General features: G+C 38.0%; 2 protein-coding genes across 2 annotated transcripts; one reads left to right on the plus strand and one right to left on the minus strand.

Moving 5' to 3' along the window:
• Window positions 1-6,112: 6,112 nt before the first annotated feature.
• On the minus strand, window positions 6,113-16,380 carry LOC140166512 (bcl-2 homologous antagonist/killer-like). The gene is made up of 5 exons (XM_072189992.1): window positions 16,198-16,380; window positions 11,653-11,918; window positions 10,465-10,608; window positions 10,020-10,197; window positions 6,113-9,484 (listed from the first exon to the last, which is right to left on the minus strand). Exons 2-5 carry the CDS (start codon window positions 11,844-11,846, stop codon window positions 9,377-9,379), a joined length of 624 nt encoding a protein of 207 aa, XP_072046093.1. The 5' UTR covers window positions 11,847-11,918; window positions 16,198-16,380; the 3' UTR covers window positions 6,113-9,376.
• Window positions 16,381-20,120: 3,740 nt separating this feature from the next.
• LOC140166965 (uncharacterized) lies at window positions 20,121-20,585 on the plus strand. The gene has a single exon (XM_072190448.1). The coding sequence runs from the start codon at window positions 20,121-20,123 to the stop codon at window positions 20,583-20,585; it is 465 nt and encodes a 154-aa protein (XP_072046549.1).
• The last annotated feature ends 1,659 nt before the right edge of the window (window positions 20,586-22,244 follow it).

Consider the following 22,244-nt stretch of genomic DNA (forward strand, 5'->3'; position numbering starts at 1 on the left):
TAACCCGACATTTAAATGTTATTAAAAGGTTTTGAAAAAACATTTTAAGAACATTTCTGTGTTTGCTGGGTTCAAATGTTTCAACATAATGTTATTTTTAAAAGTATTGACACAATATTTGGCAAAAATGTTTGCAAAAATAGTTGACAATAACATTTTTTGAAAACATTTCAAAATATTGTTGTAGTGTGTTTTCATACAATCGTTTTAAAACGTTATCATGACCTTTATATAACCCAACATTTTTGTTATTAAAACGTTTTTACCTAAACCAAAAGCCAAAATATAACTTATTTAAAACGTTTTTAAAACGTTTTTGTGTTTGCTGGGATCATGCGACACTATCTGATCCAATCAGGTCAAAGGATCAGATTGCCGCACATTATCCAAATCGCACATTTTAAAGCTATTCTCACCTTTCCAAAAACACACACCTCAGGGACAACTAGTACCATCTTCAAACCTTTTTGGAAGAAATTTGTGCATTTAAAACTTTACATAATACACACATATTTATGTTCATATATCACAGGAAATAGACATTAAATAGATTTTGAACAAACACACATTGATGGTAAACTCTACCTACAACTTAATTGAATTAGAGCTGTACTGTATACAATTTTACAGTACAATAACAGTTTTTATGCTGCCATCGAGGCATCATGGGAAATTGTACATTGATTATGCAAATTCAAGTGTTGGGTTTCTTTAATCCAAGACCCAACGTTTGCTGGTTACATGAATGCAATTTCAGCCTCTCACCCCCTCGGCCCTGATTTGGTAAAATGATCTAACTTGAAAATCACTGTTTTGAGAAAAACAGCTTTTAAGTTTGAACACTTGATGTTTTTCTTTTTGAATAAAATAAATTATTAAACCCATCTGATATCTTAGAAAATATAAAAACCTTATTATATGCAAAATATTGGCTAATTTGGTTGAGTAATTTTGAAATAACAACCATTTCTAGGGAGTTAGATTATTTTAAACTGTTTTTCCTCGTAACAAAAATAAACATAACGATACTCATTAATTTGGTAAAATGATCTATCTTGAGATGTTGTTTTGCCATGTTATCATTAATGTGTGAGGGTTTATCTGGCGCTCTCTAGAGGATCTTGGCTAATGCGGTAAAATGATCTAACTTTGAGATAGCTCATTTGTCTTGGTGTGCACCTGAGAAGGTTGCCTCTTACATCTCTCTACAGAATTACTCATAATTACTTGGTTTTTTACTCATCACCAGTAATATTGTGCATTTGGACATTTGTTATTAACATCAGTGACCACTCTGGACAACCTTGAAGATTTTTCTGGAATCTCTGAGAAGCAGGAAAGTGAATCTTATTTTTGATCATCACACCCTTTCTCTATATACATGGCATCCATATATAGAACCAGTGTAATAACTCTACTCACTTTTGACTATGTACTTTCCGTGCCCACTTGGTTGCACATTATTGATTGTGTTTTTAACACCTTCATCTAGTACTGAAGTGCAAATCACCTATTTCTCAAGTACTACGATGTGTTATAATAGAGACCAGCTCTTGACTTACAATGCTAATGGTAAAGTATCTCAACAAGTTTGGAATACAATCTTGGAACTTGGTATAAACTCTAAGAAGCCTACCCATAGAGGCAGTAAAGGAAGCAGACCAAAGTTAAAGCAAAAACTCAATGTAGATAATACTAGCCACTTTCAGACATTGGACAAGATTTGCCATACTCAGTTCGCTTTGTGGAATGCCCGCTCCATCAGAAATAAGACTATCCTTAGCTCTGAATATGTTCTTGCCAATAATATAGATTGCCTTATCATCACTGAGACATGGTTAAAGAAGTCAGAACCAGTCGTCATAGGCGAGTTGACCCCTCCAGGTTACTCATTCCTGAGTATCCCTCGTGACTCACATACTTATGGTGGTGGTATCGGTGTACTTTTTAAGAATAAACTGAAACTACAAATCTTTGAAACAGGAAAATCTTTCCGTACTTTTGAGCATTGTTGTTTCACCAACATGTCAAAGAATCTATATCACTTTGTGATTTATAGCCCTCATACATCCTCAGGAAATGACATAAAGACAAGCGAGTTTCTTGCAGAATTTGATCTTTTTGTGGATTTTCTCAACTCGCTTGGTACAAAAACAGTAATATCTGGTGATTTTAACATACACGCTGAATGCCCTGAAAGGCCAGAGGTAGTCCATTTCATGACTACGTTAGAGAGTGCAGGTTTTCACCAGCATGTAATTGGCCCTACACACATATCTGGAAGCACCTTAGACCTGGTTTTGTCACGCATAGAAGAGAACCTTGTTACAGATTGTGTTGTAGATCCTCGCCTTTCAGATCATCACGTGGTTTGTTTCAAGATATGCCAACAGAAATCTCATTCTCAGAAACAAGTCATAGTATCACGCAAGCTACATTTGATGGATGTTCCATCATTTGAGACAGATTTCCACTTACTGTTGGAGTCCTCAGATTCCCAAATAGAAGATCTTGCTGACCACTATAATAGAGTCATTAAGACCACTTTGGACAAGCATGCTCCAGAAAAAAGATCTACCAGAAGCACAAGATTGCATCAACCGTGGTATAACAACTATATCCATGAAGCTCGTGAGAGTGCGTAGGGAAGCATGAACGCAAGTGGAGGAAATCCAGGCTTGAAGTTGACCACCAACTGTATGTTGTTCAAAGAGAACATGTGAACAGCTTAATCTGTGTAGCTAAGCAAGAATATTATAAAAATGAACTTGCCCAAGCTGATACTAAAACTGTTTTCAAGAAGGTTAACACACTATTAAATAGAAGCACTAAGGCTCTTCCAGCCCATGAGTCATCTCAAGATTTAAGTAACAAGTTTGCCTCATTTTTCAGTGAAAAGGTTTCTAACATATATAAGTGTCTTGAAAATGATGTTGTTGAGTTGTGTAATGAGACCTCCACTAATGTGGACCCTGAAAGAAGTGTATCTTGTTCTCTCACGAATTTCGATGTACTGAGTGAGAATGATGTTCTTGAGTATGTTCAGAAATCACCTGCCAAATCGTGTTGTCTTGATCCCATACCCACATGGTTTATTAAGCAGCATCCAGACATGTTTGTTCCAATCATAACAAAAATCACAAATGATTCCCTGATGACCGGCGCTTTCCCAGCATGCTTGAAACAAGCAATTGTGACCCCGTTAATTAAGAAGCAATCTCTCAACCCTGAAACGCTAAAGAACTACCGCCCTGTTTCAAACATTCCCTATGTGTCCAAGGTAATTGAGAAACATGTCATCAAGCAAATCTCTGCTTATATGGAGAGCAATGAACTTTGTGATCCTTTACAGTCAGCGTACAGGCCTCTCCACAGTACGGAGACAGCGCTATTGAAAGTGAAGAGTGACATCATGCAACATCTTGCCAAGCGTGAAGGCGTGTTTTTGGTCCTTCTGGACCTTAGCGCAGCCTTTGATACTGTGAATCATTGTGCTCTCCTAAACAGACTTACCAGTGACTTCTGCATTGGTGGAGTGGTGTGGAAGTGGTTCCAATGTTACCTTACAGGCAGATCATCTCGTGTTAGTGTAGACGGTACACTGTCTGAACCTCAGCCTCTAAGCTTTGGATTACCACAGGGATCTCTAGTTGGACCGCTGGGTTTTTCAATGTACACCTCTCCAATTCGCCATATCATCAACAGATTCGGTCTTTCATATCACATCTTCGCTGATGACATACAATTATACATCAACTTTGATCCCCGAAATCTATCATCCATTACTGATGCGCTTGCTCGCCTCACAGCTTGTAGCAGTGAGATCAAAATATGGATGACCAGGAACTTGCTGCGCCTGAATGACGAGAAGACTGAATTCTTTGTTGCGGTATCTGATTACCAAAAGCAAAATATGCCGCCTGTTTCTCTTCGGATTGGTGACATGGAGATTCTGCCGTCTGAAAATGTTCGGAACTTAGGTGTTATTTTTGATCGTCAAATGACAATGACATCACACATCAGCTCACTTTGTTCAAGTTTGAATTACCAGCTTCGTAATATATCCCGTGTTAGACGCTTCTTGGATGTTGACACATGCCACCTTGTTGTTAGAAGTCTTATACTGTCTCGCATTGACTATGGAAGTGGGCTCCTTCTGGGTAGTAATACATCTGACATTCAAAGGTTGCAAAGAATCCAGAACTGGGCATCCAAACTCATTTGCCGCAGAACAAAACAGGACCATGCTACGCCTTGTTTACAAGAATTACATTGGCTTCGGATCAGAGAGAGGATCATTTTAAGATCATGATGATTATTTTCAAATGCCTCAATGGATCAGCCCCTTTATATGACTGATCTGCTCTCTCTGTATTGTCCAGCCAGAGCTGGCCTCAGATCCGCCTCTGATACAACACGTCTTTCTGAGATCAACAGTGTCAAATTGCTGAAAACTGCTACAAACAGGTCTTTTGTTCATTCAGCACCACATATTTGGAACAATTTGCCCACTACCATCAGGGAATCAAATACATTGTCTGGTTTCAAAAGGGTCTAAAAACTTACTTATTTGCTGCTTATGAATAGTTTGTTCCACAGTGGTCATAATTTTATGTTCTTTGTATTTAATTAATCTGGTTTCATCTTTTGCCATGTTATTTTGTAATTTTTTGTCATATGCGCTGCGCTCTTTATGTATGTAGCGCTATATAAATGCCTCAAATGTATGTATGTATTTTACCACATTAAATATACGGAAAGTGACAAAAAAGTGTCAAAATAGGTTCTGCTATTTTCAAAATGAAGCATGGTGGTGATTTGAGAATGTCACCAATGGAAAGAGCACCCTGACATTACCCAAGATATGGATTTATCTCAAAATATCCAAATTTCAAGTTAGATCATTTTACCAAATCAGGGCCACCCTGCCACTAGCTAAAAATAAGATACTGCTGTTGCTATATGGTCATGTGTTTTGAACTCAACACCAAAAAGGCTGTACATGCCATATATCGTGTACATGCATGTGAATACTGTGCAAAAGCTCTGACCTTAGCAACTGGTTAATTAATAATAACATTGCGTGGCAAGATGCGTCGTTTACAACACCATGCACTGGTGGGACGCACTCACTACTTTCAAATGTCCAAGAATTTAATATATGAAGAGTAAAGTACCAGTGATTAGTACAAAATTAAATCTGGTCAACCAGAAAAACTCACTTTTTGGTCAGATGGAATCACCGACGTTTCGGCCAAAACCTTTGGCCTTCAGCCAGATGATTTAGGGTCATCCAAGGTCAATCGATGAGGAAGTTGCTTGATGACCCGATCCCAACCATGTGACAGATTAACTCTAACGCCCCCGCTCCTGTTGAGGGACGGTTGTTCGGCTCGTACCCACACTGCTTCTTTGACCCCCCGTTCAAACCAACAGGGTTCACGGTCAAAAATGACAACGTCGTCAATGTCAAAACTGTGACCACTGCCCTCAAGGTGTTTGTAGACAGCTGAATCGTTGCCACTTGAACTGGCACGGCTATGTTGGGACATGCGACTCTGCAGTGGTTGGCGGTTTCACCAATGTAATGTTCTTGGCACACCTGATCTTTAGCGCACTGGACACCATACACAACACCACTTATACGGCCCTTGGGCTGCTTGTCCTTTGGGTGTACTAGCGACTGCCGCAGGGTATTGGTTGGCTTGAAGTGTGTAGTGATGCAGTGATCGCGGTAGATCCTCTTTAATTTCTCTGAAACATCCCAATGGTAGGGAATGGTTACAAAAGTCTTGGTACCAGAAGACGCGGCGGGTTCACTGGTTGGTTTAGCGTCTTTCTCACCACGATTTAGGGCCTTGTCAATTGCCCAGTCTTTGTAACCACACGTTTTCCAGGCGTGGCGCAAGTGTTGGTGCTCAGTGATCTTATCAGAGTCCTTTGTGATCCTTTGGGATCGGGTCATCAACCAACTTCCTCATCGATTGACCTCGGATGACCCTAAATCATCCACCCAGCTGAAGGCCAAAGGTTTTGGCCGAAACGTAGGTGATTCCATCTGACCAAAAAGTGAGTTTTTCTGGTTGACCAGATTTAATTTTCTACTAATTGATCAAATCCCAGATGACTGAAAGTATACAGTGTTAAAGCACCAGTGGCTACATGTTATGAAACCAGCAGCATGTTGAACAGCGAAATATTGTTTCACTCAAGAGAGAAACAATATTTCAATATTGCTTAAAAGCAAAGAGAAACACAATATTGCTTAAAAGCAATGTATATGAGTACATGTCAGTAACAGACTATACAACAGGTTTACAAAGCCTTGTGCTTTCTATAGAACAGGCCTCAAAATTCACAGGGGCCTCCACTGCCTGCCACTTGGCCTTGGTGCCTCTCAATTTCAAAGCATTCTTCAGTACACAGTGGCCTTTGCTCAATGGCCTTGTAATGAGTGCCCTTGAAAATCTGAATTTTGAGGCCTGCTATGGAATATTGTTTTTCGCACATTTATATGGGTTGATTGCTCTTGCACTCTTGGCCTAAACAATTTTACAGTGCTGCCTGGCCCTGTTTTTACATAAAGATTACACCCTGCATGAAGCTTAGGTCAGTGGTTCTTGAGTAAGCAAAGCAATTTAATTTCACACAATTCATGTAATGATAATAAGCTTATGGCCCCTTGTCTTTATTCATGTGACCTGCACTGCATTCACCATGAGTAGAACTGCAAATTATGTTCATCACACTATACATGCTGCATGATACTTCTCTTGTACACATAATTTGAAGGATATTACCCACATTGTAAAATAAATTAATCAACGTTGTAACAAGTACAACTAATGCTATGAAATTCTGACCAATTGTCCCCTATTGCTTACATTCAGATCAAACACATAAGGGTATATCATACTAGCAGTTGCTGTGTGTGATTCAATAATTGCTAGTAATCAAATGCTAGGTGTTTTCAATATCGCTACCAGCATTCAGTCATGGCCAGTGATGTAGCGACAAAGTTGCCTTCAAGTCAGCTGCTTGCGACTTGACACTAGGGCATGCTTGCGACTTATCTATCAGATATTGGCAATTGATTTTCTGATATGCAATGGAAGTTACATCATGAACGCTCCTTGTGATTGCCAAGTGCGATATGCCCTTTAGGGTACTAGCCTGTTATGCTTACCCAAAAAGGGGAATGGTCATTCTATGTTTTACTATAAATACAGCATTTGTTTAAATCAAATTTAGTGCGATCACAAGTACAGGCCCTTGTTTTAAACATAAGTAGTCAGTACTACATTTGTGGCTACAAGGTTACAGATACTCATGAACACTTACGTGATGCGATCAAGCAAAATCAGTCGGAACTTGGAAATATTGATTTTAAGATATAGAGGTTATCCACTTTACTCATGTGTGACTTCTAACAAAAGGCGCTAATTCCTGTAGTATTCCTCATTCAAACCAATTCAATGCATGACCTCGGAGTTACCTACATGACTTTGGCGGGCTATTTTAATGCAGTCATGGCAGGTATTTCTTTTGAAAGTCCTAAACAAGGTATAGCAGTCGCTGATAGGATATGCAACTTATAGAACACGGATAACCTCTATAGCCAAGCAAAGGAAATATATCCTTTTGTTTCCTGTTGTTTTGGAAATTCTTTAATTGCTCATATCTTTGGAACTGGTTGTTCAATTTCAATGGTTTTTTTGTTGCAAAATGCAGCTTTGTAAATGCTTTTTACAATCCTATAAGACACTGAAAATTTAATATTTCTGAGTTCCGACTGATTTTGCTTAATCACATCACATATGTTGGTACTATATAAAACAGTAGTCAATAGCACTCTAATTCTGTACAGGTTTGAATGGCAACTTGTACTTAGACATCAGTGTCAGTGAAATTAATGCTAAAAGCTGATGAGTGTACTGTGCCAGGATGCTGTGATAGCTTGCCTGTACTGTACAAGAAAATGTACTAGTGCCTTTTGGCAAATTCTCCAAAGTGCTATTATGTATGGAATCAGTATAACCATGAAGAGGCTCATGAAGATGAAACAAATACTTTTAAAAACAAATACTTAAATATACTTCTTGATCTACTTAACTTTACCAATAACCAGAGGGTTGCTAAAGATGTCCATCCATATTACGAGGCAAGTTCATACAAAGCTTTTTTAATAGACACAGCTCTGTTGGTTAGAATACAACTTTCATAGCACATGTTGCTCCAGCTTTTATACTATATCATTGGGTAAACCATACAGCTCAACAGATGCTCACAATATCACTGGGTGGGCGACATACCTTCTATCAAGCGGCCATCAGTTTGGTGCAAGAAAGTCGTAAGTGCATGCATAGTAATAAGTAGACTGCCGCCCTCATTCCATTGACTTTCTGGGTTGATGCTTCAGAAACTTGTGTTGCACTTTTCCTAAGAATCTGGGGAAAGGAGATTGCGTAGTTGTGTCTAAATTGACCTTTCAACCATGTTTGTTTTTAAACACAAATTTTTAGAACTTCAGAGCACGATCCTGTCACAATGCATGGCCCAAATTTGATTCTCACAACGATTCTCCTAAATTTATAGTTTGTGAGAATCAGAACTGATTCTCCTCAAATATCCATTCTATACATGGTATATGTGACCATCCAGCACAACTGAGCCCTGAAGTCGCCAATCATCATTTTTGAGATATTCATCCAAAATATTCTGCTTGAAATTAGCTTTAAAATGATGTATATCATGTCTATAGTACTTGACATTTAAGTAGTGAAAAATCAATAAAACAGTCAATAAATCCTTTGTTTCCTATTGTTTATTGTTAACTTCAATGGAGCATATCTCAATAGTGGCACTGGCGACATCCGGGCTCAGTTGTGGTGGATGGTCACATATGTTATGATGATTAGTCAATTCTGACTTGATTCTCAGCAGATGAGTTTGTGAGAATCAATATTGATTCACACAAAGTCCTACACAATTGAGCCCCTGCAGTAGCATGGTTGCACAGGCGCCGATAGACAGTCGCACACAACCAAAGTCGAGCAAGAATATTTTCATGAGTCCATCACAATATGAACCATGAAGTCTTTCACAAATACATGTGCAGTGTAGACGATGATAGATTTAGTCTAAGTAATATGCACTGGCGACTTTCTTGCAGTCAAGAGTCATATAATATTTGGACAAACCTTGTCAGTGACTACAGCAATTCTTGAAGGAAATGTTTACTTGCTGGCGTCTCAGCTGGATGCGCCGATGATAACAACAAGGATGGGCCTACACATACATGTATGGATAAGTCCAGAAGGTAATAAAAAGTTTGCAAGATTATATTCTTGGATTGCAGAAATTATTGTTCAAAAAACTATCTTCTATTGTAGTAGATTGCCAATACTGTAACTGTAGCCAGAGCAGCCACTACTCCTACCGATACCCAGCTGTAGGTTTGGAATTGGTACGTTAATATAGATCTCTGTGGACAAAATATGAAAATGATTATTAGTGAATCCTGTGGGGGTGGGACTCTGTACAAATGACCATATGGGGATGTGCTGCAAACATGGGTCTATTGATATATCAATGACCCCTTTTTCTAGGTCAATTTGGGTCATTTTCAACGATTTCCCACTTTTCCCCTGAAAACTAGCCAAAAAAATTTGCCAAAAATTTGGGAAAGTTTTAAAAACTTTGTCAATTTCAATAAAACTTGGGTGAAAATTTGTGTGAAGTACGTCCATTAGATGCCAATTTTGAAGCTTGTGATAATTTTGGATATCCAAAGTGAGATAATTAAGTATCTTGCCTGACCACATAATATTATAATTTCTAATTGATTTTCTCTTTTTGTATACAGATGGAACAAGTTGAAATACGAGTGACTCCATTATAGGCTTTTCCACAGTTTCTCCTGTAATATATTATGATAGTGGGAACAAGTATTATTTAACTATTTAACTTTAAAATAGTGGTATTTTGATTAAAAAATAACTAAGATGCTGTTTTCTTACCCATCCTCCTTGCTCAGCAATCCAACTTGCAATTTTCTCTCCTACAATAAACCTGACTAAAGCTTGCACAATTTTATTTAAGAATTCCCCTACTCCCGTGGATACATCTAAAGCGATTCTGTAACCAAACATGAGTAGGGCTGCAATTCTTCCCCAGTTGATTCCTTGTGTGAATAATCTGTAATGATAAAAGAACACATGATTAATAATAATATTGGCAGTTCTAACTTGGCCCAACCAATTAATTTGTTATAGCTCTAGGTTTATATGCAATGCAAAGATAACAAATTTCTTATAAAGTGTGAAGTTTACTGTCATTGGAGCACTGTGCGAGTTCCATGCTGGTTTATCTCATTACTTGTATCACCTAGTCAAAGTGATACTACCACTTAGCTGTGCAATCCTTATTCGCCCACCAACACATAGACATATGTACCATACTTACTTTCTAGCTACTCCAGCAAATGCTTGGTATGCTGTTGATGGTGTAATATGTAAATGTTGAATCATAGACCTGAATTCTCCTTCATATCGGTCATTTATCTGGTCACCTATTTCTGCTAGTCGTCTACCTACTTGTGATGTTGAACTGTAAAAATAAAATATTTATGTAGAGAGAGGTTACTTGCATGATAAAGGCACCATTGGTCATCATACAATACAGAAGTGGTACGTATGTTAATTTTCTGTACCCTGATAAAATACAGTCCAATCTCTCTTATCTGGCAATGATGGGACCAAGCATTCTCAGCATAAGGCCTAAAAAAAAATTGTTTGATTGGCGTAACCCAACCTACCCTAAAATTAGGCCCGACCCTAACTAAAAAAATAAAATTTAAAAAAATTAATTAAAATAAATAAATTAAAAAAAAAAAAAATAATAACACTTTCTGTCCCGATATCTCTGCCCCATGTCAGTATTAATGGCAAATATCTGATATCCGAATAGCCTTTGTATCGGGGCATGGAAGTTAGAATTCCCAATTCCTTATTTTTCAACCCAAGAGCTAAGAGCAAAATCATAGTCTTGATTTGTTGCGAGTGGACTTTCTTTTCCTTGCACTTTTTCTTCAATTCTGATTCTTTTTTCTACATACAGCTTTTCAGCTTGGCTTGAGCATTTTGCATGAGCCTGGTCCCATTAGGACCCAAGCGTATGCCTGCCCGAACCAACTGGATACTAATATACATTAAAGTATTTACAACATATATTCATAGTTAAGAGTAGACTACCTTTTGAATAGAGTGCTCAATGCCAAAAAGAGAGAGCATATACAAATTCAAAGTTTAGACCTTCCAGAATAAAAGTTGTTACTCTGATAGTACAGGCTGACTCTGGAATAGTTTGACTGTTGAAACCTTAGAATGTAAATTCTTCCATTCCAAAGAGATGATTGTCCAGCCAAATTTTCTCCACCCTGTCGTCTGACGATCACCTTTAGGCGCGAAACTCAGAGTAACGACTTCTATTCTGGAAGGGTCTAAACTTTGAATTTTTAAAGTATAACTACAAACATTTTTAACTAAGTAAAATTGATTATTTTGGCATCATTTGTACATTACAGGCTAAAGAAGTTATCACAGCATCCTGGCATAGTACACTGTCACCAGCTTTTAATGTAAATTAATTTACCTCAATGGTGAAGTATTAACTTGGAATTCTGGTAGCCTAGGTGTACTTATTGCTATATCACTCCTCTCATGCTGCATGTCCATCTGTAGTCTCTGGTACATGAAACTACGCACTATTTCTTCTGTGTGCTCTATCACATTGTCCTCCGTATCTGGAGTCAAGGTTTCTGTGGATGTTCTTCCTCCTGTTGCCATGGTGGAGGAACTGATGAGTCTGTGATGGTCAACGGTTGGTGTTACTCCTGGTTAACTTGTGTTTCTGAAGTCCTGGATAGTAGTCAGAAAAGAATTGATAAAATAATAACATTCATGACATTTTCATACACTGGTACATGTAGGGGTCTGTGGGGGTGGCCCAGGGTCGTAGGCAGGATTTGAAGGTTTGGGTGTGTAAATTCAAAAAATTGGGTGTGTAAATTTAAGATTTGTGGAGCAGATGACCTCATGGTTTATATATGCTCACTCACACACAGAGAGGTCAATTACCAGGCTATATGTATTGTCAGTAGCCTTAGTCGGATGTCCCTCAGCTCATTATGCATCTCAAAACTATTAAACAGGTCGGAACAAAATGGCCATGTGTGGCTGTGGATTCAACCTACCATGGCGATTTCTGCCATGAAGCTATCATCCACCCTGTGACTGTCCCCCCGCTTGCTACGCCCCTGACCATAATTTGAAAATTTCCTAAATAAGGCTAATTTATACTTAGTATTTTAATCTCGGTGAGATTAACTGGCCGTCCCTATCGCCAGCCCAGGGTTGTAAGAAACAAACTCTGTCTCGTCAGCTTCTTGATATAGTCTGTGACTTCTCGTTTGAACAGATGGTAACAGAATCCACTAGAAAGGGTAACATACTTGACCTGTTCTTGACTTCTCACCTATCATTGGTTAGCCGGAGTATTCTAACAGTAACACCCGGCATTAGTGACCATGATGGGATTCCGTTAATACTATTCCTTAATAATAGACATGGAAACAAAACCAAGTGTTGAAAAACAAAAGAAAAGGAAAATTCACCTTTATAAAAAAATAGATCTTGAAGGACTCAAACAGGAGATAAAAACTCTTTGTGAAAATATAACTGATACGGCAAATACTACCTCTTCATCAGTGGAAGACCTGTGGAAATTCATTCAAAGATGGAATACATGCATCTATGGATGCACACATACCGAGCAAAATGGTTGGTAAAAAACACCAATCTCCCTGGATATCTCTGCGCATAAAGCGCCTGCTGCGGAGAAAAAAGCGCGCCTATAACAAGGCACGAAAGTCCAATCTGACTGAAGATTGGGAAAACTTTAAAAAACAGAGAAAAATGGTAAAAACTGCAACAAAGAAAGCATACTGGGAGTACATCAAAGGAACTTGCTTAGAATCATCTAAGCAATTCTAGAGCTATATAAATAATGAAAAAAAGACAATACTGGAATTTCCACTCTAAGAAGTGGGGCCAACCACAGGTATTGGAACACAACCTTGTTTCTGAAAATATTCAGAAAACTGAAGTTCGTAATACCCAATTTGAGTCGGTTTTCACCAAAGAGCGCCCTCTCAATCCCTCACTGACAACGCTCAAGGCGTTGTATCCAAACATTCCTCAAATCAACTTTAGCACAGCAGGTATAGTAAAGTTGTTAAATAATCAGAAATCATATCGCCAATATATAAAAAAGGGGATTGAACATTACCCAGGAACTACCGCCCGGTATCCCTCACATCCATCATCTCACAGATATTTGAACATATTTTGCATTCACACATTATGACTCATCTTGAAACCCACCACATAACAGATTTATAAGCAACATGGATTTAGAGCAAATCATTTCTGCGAAACCCAGCTCATTCAAACTGTTCATGATCTTGCCCTGTCTCTTCAAAACAAACAACAAACAGATCTCATAGTAATGGATTTTAGTAAAGCATTTGATTGCGTTCCACATGACAGACTTTTACTAAAACTCCAGAACTATGGCATCACTGGTAACATCCATTCATGGATTAAAAATGGATTAACATGGATTAACACACCGCAAACAGCGTGTGGTTTTAGGTGGTGAGTACTCAGACTAGGTGAAAGTACAATCTGGAGTCCCACAAGAGATAGTGGTAGGTCCATTACTGGTTTTAATTATACTTGAATGACCTACCGGACAACATATTGATCCTCCATGCGCTTTTTTGCGGACGACTGTGTAGTCTACCGTAATATAGCATCCACCTCTCTGACACAGTTAAGCTACAACATGATCTCCAAATGGCAGCACACGTGGCAAATGTCATTCAACGCTGCAAAGTGCTTCTTGGTAAGAATCACACAAAAAGAAACCCATAGAGATAGAATACACACTGGGAGACTCTAATTTTTGCAAGAAACAAAAAGCCACACCTACCTTGGGCCTTGGGGTAGAGATCACACATGATCTTAAGTGGGCCAAACATAAAAACAACATCACAGCCAAAACTAACAGGTCCTTGGGTTTCATACGAAGAAACCTTGTGTCATGCCCCCAAGACCTGAAGGCCACCGCATGTATAGGCCCCTACACTACCCTGGTCAGCCCGCTATTGGAATACTCCTCCATTGTTTGGGACACACACGTTTTGGAGCAAATAAAGACAATTGAGTCTGTTCAGAGAAGAGCAGCACGGTTTGTGAAAAATGATTATACAGCAGAGAGAGTAGTCCAAGTAGCATGATCTCAACATTGGGTTGGGATTCTCTCGAACAGCGGAGGAAAGTAGCAAGGGTCACCATGATGCATAAGATCGCCAATGGACAGGCTGCCATCCCTGAAAGAACGTTTCAGCCGGTTAACCGCCATACCAAACAACATCACAGTAAAGCCTACCAACGACCAACTGGAACCCAAGACTGCTGGGTACATTCCTATTTTCCAAAAACTATTTAAAGGACTGGAATCAACTCCTCAACAAAATCATCAAGTCAACTAAGCAATTCAAGAAAGAAGTCACAAATCATTACAATACTCCACACTCAACATAGCATTGTCATCAGGGTCTTAGCTAGAAATTGAGTGTTGCCCGTCATTTGAATAAATTTGCCTGTCCTAATTTGACCTTTAAAATATTTACCAGACATAAAAAGCCCATTGGGGGGTTCAAAGAGTTCAAATATGTACTGATATCAGTGATATGGCCTTGTTCTACAATTTGGGTCTACTAAAAAGGGCAATTAGCTTTTCAAAACATACAATTTATGATATAGCATCTGTCAAAGGCATTAATTTTGCCCGTCCCATGAGCAAACTGGCCGTCTAAAATGACGGCCAGACGGGTGGCTAGCTAAGACCTTGATTGTCATCGCTTCACGCAGCGCCCCACTTCTCGCTTGGCCCTATAAGACGTTGAGAAATATTCTACTTGAATTTGAACTAGCCCTGCTCTCCTTCCAATACATTCATGTGACTCCAAAGTGTTCGGCAACTGTTTAACCGGTAATGAATGCAAAAAAAAAAAAAAAACACCTTAAGGGCTGGGGTATGAGCGTTTGGACAGTATTTATTTTGGGACATTAGAGCACATCAGACATATCGAATTGCATTCTGAATACGAAGAATGTCATTCTGATATCAAATAATTTTGATTTTTGAAATTCACAATTTAATACGGTAGGGCCTACACATTTTATGGCAAATCATTAAAAATTGATATTTTTGATATTTTAAACAGTACTTGAACTTGAAGTAAACTTTATAAATCTGATGATTGATACTTAAAGTGTATGTAGGTGGGATGAAAAGCCGACGATCAATTGAACATTTTGACCTTTAATATTGAAGATATGGATTTTTTTCCCAAAACACCAAAACAAATTAGGTCTTTTGGGAAAAAATCCATATCTTCAATATGAAAGGTCAAAATTTTCAATTGACCGTCGGCTTTTCCTCCCTGCTACATACACTTTAAGAATATATCATTAGATTTATATAATTTACTTCGAGGACTGTTATATATCAAAAATTTGAAAAATATCAAATTTTTATAATTTGTCATAAAATTTGTATTAATCCGATTGTCAAAAATGAAAATTATTTGATATCAGAAAGACATGCTTCAGATTCAGAATGCAATTCGATAGGTCTGAGGTGCTCTCATGTCCCACAAAAAATACTGTCGAAACGCAATGAACGCTCATTTTAGATCCCTTAATGCACGTAAGTAAAAATTTAGTCCTTATATAGGCCTATCAATCATCAGATCATGATATATAGCGAGGGTGTTCTATAAAGTCAGGATTGCCATCGCCAACCAACCAAATGACTAAGTTTAAAAAAATAAATTTTAGACTTGACGTCCAAGTTTAAACAAATAAATTTTAGACAGAACTGGTCGAGCTGTGTTTGTTTGTTGTTGGGGTTTGTTTTGTTTTTTGTCTCACATAGCTTATTGACTACAAATTGCACTTCATGGTGCACACATGTTTTCTAAATATAGATCGTTATTCATTTCGATGTTTAATATTTGTAAACAATCGTGTCGTATGATAAGGAAATTTCATAAAATTTTAAGCTTACCTCTCGCCGACAGATGATCGTCAAGAATACCGCTTGATTACATCACCTTTCCAGGCAAAATAAAGGACGAAATTCCCTCTTCTCTCTGGTTTTAGAAATCGCTCTTCGATTCCTTAATTAATTCGCAGAAACATACGTTTTAAATTTGTTTTTACCACTTATTTATTCATGTCACTGCATGTTGTAATCGTGCTCTATATACTTATTCCATGGTAATCTGTGCTGTCATTTTTCATTCAGCTGGGGTGTCTAGAGATGAGCGTATCGATAAGCCGTGAATCATCATATCGATACCGCGCATGATAGAATGAAGTGCACAAAAATATTCATGCAAAATTTTATGGGCTGAAGTGGTAAGGCTGGCAGCAGGGTTTTCTTTAGGCCTAAGCTTTTTCCTGAAGGTGAAGGGGTAAAAAAACACACCAATATCTGAAATTGTTTAAGCTTTCATGAAGTTTAACATAAAGAAGAGCTAGTTGCAAAAGTCTTTACATCCCGGGCGGGCGGGCTTTAGCCTACATCTGGACTTTTTGACTTGTGTAAGATTCAGTCATTTTGGTTTTGAATATTAAAAGTGTTGATGAATAGGCCTAGAAACTAGGTTTGGTACAATTTTCAAGCTTTCCTATTTATTTTACTATTTCGTTTATATCGCGCCTTTTGTGGATGTAACGCTTTTAAAACTAAATAAATTAACTCATTTTCTAGTTTTTTCTAGAAACCACATTTGCAATCAAAAGCTATCAACATCAAATTCAAGCCCATTTTTTGCACTAGGCCTACTCCCTATTCCAGAAAAATACAAAACTAATTTTTTTTTTGTTTAGAAAAAATATTGTCCTGTTTTGCTATTAATGAGATATAGCTAAATGCTAATCCTTTAGTTAGTTCTAACTAACAATAATTAAGTCAAATTTTAATATTTAGCCAATAGTTTTGAAATAAGGACCAAAACATGCATTTTAAGGTGTTTTTCATATGTAGTGACAATCAAGCCCAAAGACTTGTACTAAGACTAATTTCAGTTTATGCATTCTAAATTTTAGAAAAGACATGTTTCATTATAACCAACCATTTAATTAAAGAAACACAAAAGTGAAAATTACAGCAAACTTTTGACATAGGCTAATAGCCTAATCAAGATTTTGAATGTTTAGACTTGTTCCAAGTCGGTGATTTTGTGACTCGATTGTCAGAAAACATGCCGAAAAGGCATGTTTTTGACTCTTTTTTCAAGAAATCAGTAAAATAGTGAACTTTTTCTTTTATCTCCAGTTAGGAGTAAATGAATGATTATTGAGTTATGTTTCATTTGGTAGAACTTGGTAATATTTGTTTAATCCCAAAAAATTAGTGCTGTATTTTTCTGGAATGGGGAGTAGTTTATGTAGGCCTAAGGGACCGTTCACAAACACTTGTTACGGGAAGGGGGGCTTATGCAAAATGGGGTGGGGCCTTAAAAGTTTTGAAAAAAAATTGACCACAAATTGTTCCGGGAAAATTGAGTTTTTAATAAATTATATCCTTTTCTATGGGGTGGGGTTGACCCATAATTTTCATGTTAGAAAAAAAAGAGGGGGGGGGCTGAAATTTCTGATATCTGATATCACACGTCTCACAGAGCCCACATTTTCTCACAAATCTCTCAACTCTGCCGCTGATAAATGTTTTTCGCTCGCAGCACCAGGTTTATGGAATAAATTACCCATCAGTAACCGAAAAAAGGTCTCAAAACACATCTCTTTCAATAGTGACACTCAGATTGTTGATAATTGTTTTTGCTTGTAAATATTATGTTGTTGTTGTATTATTAATGCGCTGTGGTCTAAATGAAATGGCGCAATATAAAAGCCCAGTGTATGTATGGGGGCCGAAAAATTTTGATTTTTTTTTTTGCATCAGGCCTCCCCTAACAAGTGTTTGTGAATGGCCCCTAACTTGACTAATGCTTTCAAAATCAAAAAGAAAAATTGAAATATCTCATTTACTTTTTTTAATTATGATTAATTTTTAATTGAATTCGGCAATGCTATTTTTAGTATTTCCGAAACTACAACTCTTGATAATTAATATGATTTTTTCAAACATAGTGAAAGAAAATGTTATGATTATTAGGCCTATTATGTATGTTTGTATGTATTGTAAACCACATAAAAGTGAGGCCATTATTCTATACCCCAGTTCTACACTAGACCCTACATGTACAATGTCAGGACAGTAAAAAAATGTGAGTACAATTTCGATGTCCTCACATTTGGGCCCAGTATCAATATAAAACATCAAGGCCGCAGGGCCGGCAGGTCCGAAGCCGGAGACTCCCATACGGCAACTAAACACTCCAAGAGAGTTCCTATATAGAAGGACCCCGCAGTGCAAGAAAGCCCAGTAGTCTCCAGTGACCTTGACACCATAAAACTACTTTTTAAAACGTTTACCCCATAATTGCCTTCATTCTTCAAGCAACGCCCTCTATCGGTGGCTAATTTATAGTTTAAGCTTCTTGTTAAGGAATACATAAATCTACCGAAACCATCTGACAAGTCTGGAAAGCCTTTGATGAAACACTATACGAAGAACTACCCACAGAAATAGGGGGTAGTCCTGATGAGCAACTAACCTACTTAGAGAACAATATTGTCTGTAGACTATTTTGGTGTTAAACTAGTCACATCTAAAATGTCTGGCAAAAAACAGCATGCCTCAAGACAACAAAGAAAACTCAGACGCCTGAAAAAGGAAGCTAAACACCAATACAAAATAGCCCTCAAAGACGGGGACAAGACAAAAGCTGCTTGCAAATCTCAAGAAGGACTTTCTCAAGCTGGCATGTTACACAACAAGGTCAAAAAGTTGGAGCTAAAACTTCAAGAGAAGAAATCAACAAGCAAAGCACAACAACAATTTCGACAAAACCCTTACCAATATGCAAAATGATTGCTTAATGAAAAGCAACACAGAACCCCATCCTTCAATAAAATAGCTGCTGAGAAATACTTCAAAGATGTCAACAACGACAAAAGGCGAGAATACAAATACCATCCTATGAAGGGCATGAAAAGACCACCAAAACCAACAGCACAATTCAAGACCAAAACCACCAAGCCTGTCAGAGTTCAATGCCTATCTTCAAACACGTAGAAATGCCAGTGCTCCTGGAACTAACCGTATCCCTATCTAGTATGGAAGAAATGTCCAAGAATAACTGGACTGCTTCATGAAGTTGTCTGTGATATCTGGAGAAGCACATCAATACCCACTACATGGAGAATGGGTAAAACCATCCTTATCTCCAAGGAAGAGAATACCAATGATCCATTATGCTTCAGATCTATCACTTTAAAGAATTCCAGTGGCAACCTTTAAATGGGTATTCTTGCTCAGAGGACATCCGAGTACCTGATAGAGAACAAATATATTGACAATGCTGTTCAGAAAGGTTTTATGGAGAAGATATCAGGATGTGTAGAACACACAGAGGCACTCACTGAAATCCTCCAAGATGCCAAAAGGAACGGCAAGCCAATTCTTACAACCTGGCTAGATTTGCAAAATGCATATGGCACTGTACCACACCATCTTATACAGTTTGCCTTGGAATGGTACCATCTGCCAAAACACATTAGAAAGATCATCTTCAATTATTACGATAAGCTTTTCATCAGAGTGGAAACTGAAGATTGGACCACAGACTGGATTAAATGTTGTACTGGTGTCTTCCAGGGATGCCCATTATCTTGCATCTTATTCCTAGCAGTCTTCGATCTGTGGATCTTTTCGACCAATCCAGCCATCTTGGATACCGCTCAGACCTTACATAGTCAGCCAAGGCATATACAGATGATCTGACCCTTGTAGCAAGAAGCCCATAAAGTTGCCAGCAACTTATTAACAATGTCCACAACTTCATCAACTGGACAAGAACTATGAAGGCCAAAACATCCAAATGCAGATCTCATGCGATGAAGAAAGTAATTCCAAACGCAGAACAGAAGTTGAATGGCCACAAGACCCAATACGTAGCTTATAATCCTCAGCTACAAATAGACGGACAGATGATCACCTATATTCAAAACCAGCCCATGCAATTCCTAGGAAAGCTCATCTATGAAGATCTAAAGGATGATGGCATCAGACGAATGATTAATCAGAAACTGTCAGCCATGCTGAAAACTACTGATAAAAGTCACCTGAATGGAATCATGAAAATGTGGATATACAATCATATGATTATCTCCAAAATGACATGGGAGTTCACTATATACAATCTTCCAAAAACCTACATCGAGAACCTGGAGGCAACCTGTACGAAGTACTTGAAAGGATGGGTCGGAATTAGCAGGTGCACCACCAATAGTGCACTGTACAGAAGTATTGGCCATGTGTTTTGAACTCGCCACCCTTAGCGTTACATCACAAATATTATAAATTTTCACACCAGCAAGTTTCAAATTAGAATATCTCCACAACTATCAACCCTAAACAAGCAAAAGTATACATTTTTGGAAAGCAGAAGGCAAAAGCAATTTAAATATACACATTTCATTCAACTAATTGTACAGGGTGACCTTGAAGTTATACAGGGTGGAATAAAAAAATCCAAATAAAAAATGGGTCACTTAATGCATTGCTTATTACTAACTTGCCGTTATAAACTGAAAGTAAACAACATTGATTTGGTTACAGGTTAGGGGGAGCCTACTGACTTTGGAAGAAAAAAAAATCACAGCTGTTTGGTAATCTCGGAATACAGGGTGTCCCAAAATATGTTCAATTTTTTTTTACAATTCAACATATTTTGAACTGAAACATTTCACCCCTAACCCATACAAAAAAGTTCATATTTAGATTCCTCATCAAATTTCCTCTCAGAAAATGTAAACTTTGACTATGATAGGATAAATAATTAAAAATTTACAGCAACTTTTAGATTTTTGAAGACATCCGCATTGCTTACTACAGTGTTTAATATGAAAACGGGTAGTTTTGTACATAAAAGTTTGCATTTTATAGACTAAACCAATCATAAAGAGTTCAAAATGATTAAAAACAATTAGCAGAATTAATAATCTTTCAAAAGAGCTCATAACCATGTCTGTAGCCCATATGGATGCAAAGTTATGATCAGTTGATTCAACGCGCACACACAAAATCTTTATTTCCCATAGACTTTGCACATACCGCCACCGCCTCATCCGCCACCGCCTCATCCACCACCTCGGTCATTCCGAACTCAAACAACTCTAACTCCACTATCTTAGCTGATAAATAATTCTACTTTGGAGGTCTGTTAGGGCACTCATTGAGCGACAAAATGACACCAAACACACTTCAATAGCTTTTGTTGAAGCAGAGATATAACAATTTGAACGAGTCTCGATTTGTAAAAGTGTAACAAAACCACCATTTTTAGGGGGCGAGTTCAAAACGCGTGGCCTATTAAGGAAAACATGGCCTACAGCTGAAAAAACTCACCGCCGCTGTCAAATGCATGCAGGTCATCAAATACTATCTGAACAAATACTCCAGAGATGGAAAGACCCAAACACTATATAGAGATTGTTTGGAAAATAAGAAAACCAAGAAGAGGTGGAATGGAGTTAAAGAGCTCGAACAGAGAGAGCGCCACCTCATCTTAAATGAGATGAGCCGAGGTCAAACTGACGGGCAGGACTTGGTTTCAAGAAAACCCAAAAGCTTATTAAGGACATGAGCCAGAAAGAGCACAGAAAATGCCTCACTAATCTGGTGAAAGAAGTGAATGAAGAAGTTATGCTAGTCTACCTCTACGGATGTGCTAAACAAGGACAATGGTTGAAATGGGACTCCGCCATGCAGACTGGCACCTCATGGAAAAAGCTCCTATATGTCTGGACACCAGAGCTCCTGTCTTTCCATATCAATGTCATCCATGACCAACTTCCTTCACCTGATAATCTGAAACTGTGTGGGGGAAACCAATCTTGGACTGTGCCAACTTTGCAACTACCGTAACTGTACTCTGCCATTGTCTGCTCTACATCCTGAATTGTTGCAGCTACTCGCTTGAG

The sequence above is a fragment of the Amphiura filiformis genome, chromosome 12 (genome assembly GCF_039555335.1).
Source record: "Amphiura filiformis chromosome 12, Afil_fr2py, whole genome shotgun sequence".
NCBI classification, from domain to species: Eukaryota; Metazoa; Echinodermata; class Ophiuroidea; order Amphilepidida; family Amphiuridae; genus Amphiura; species Amphiura filiformis.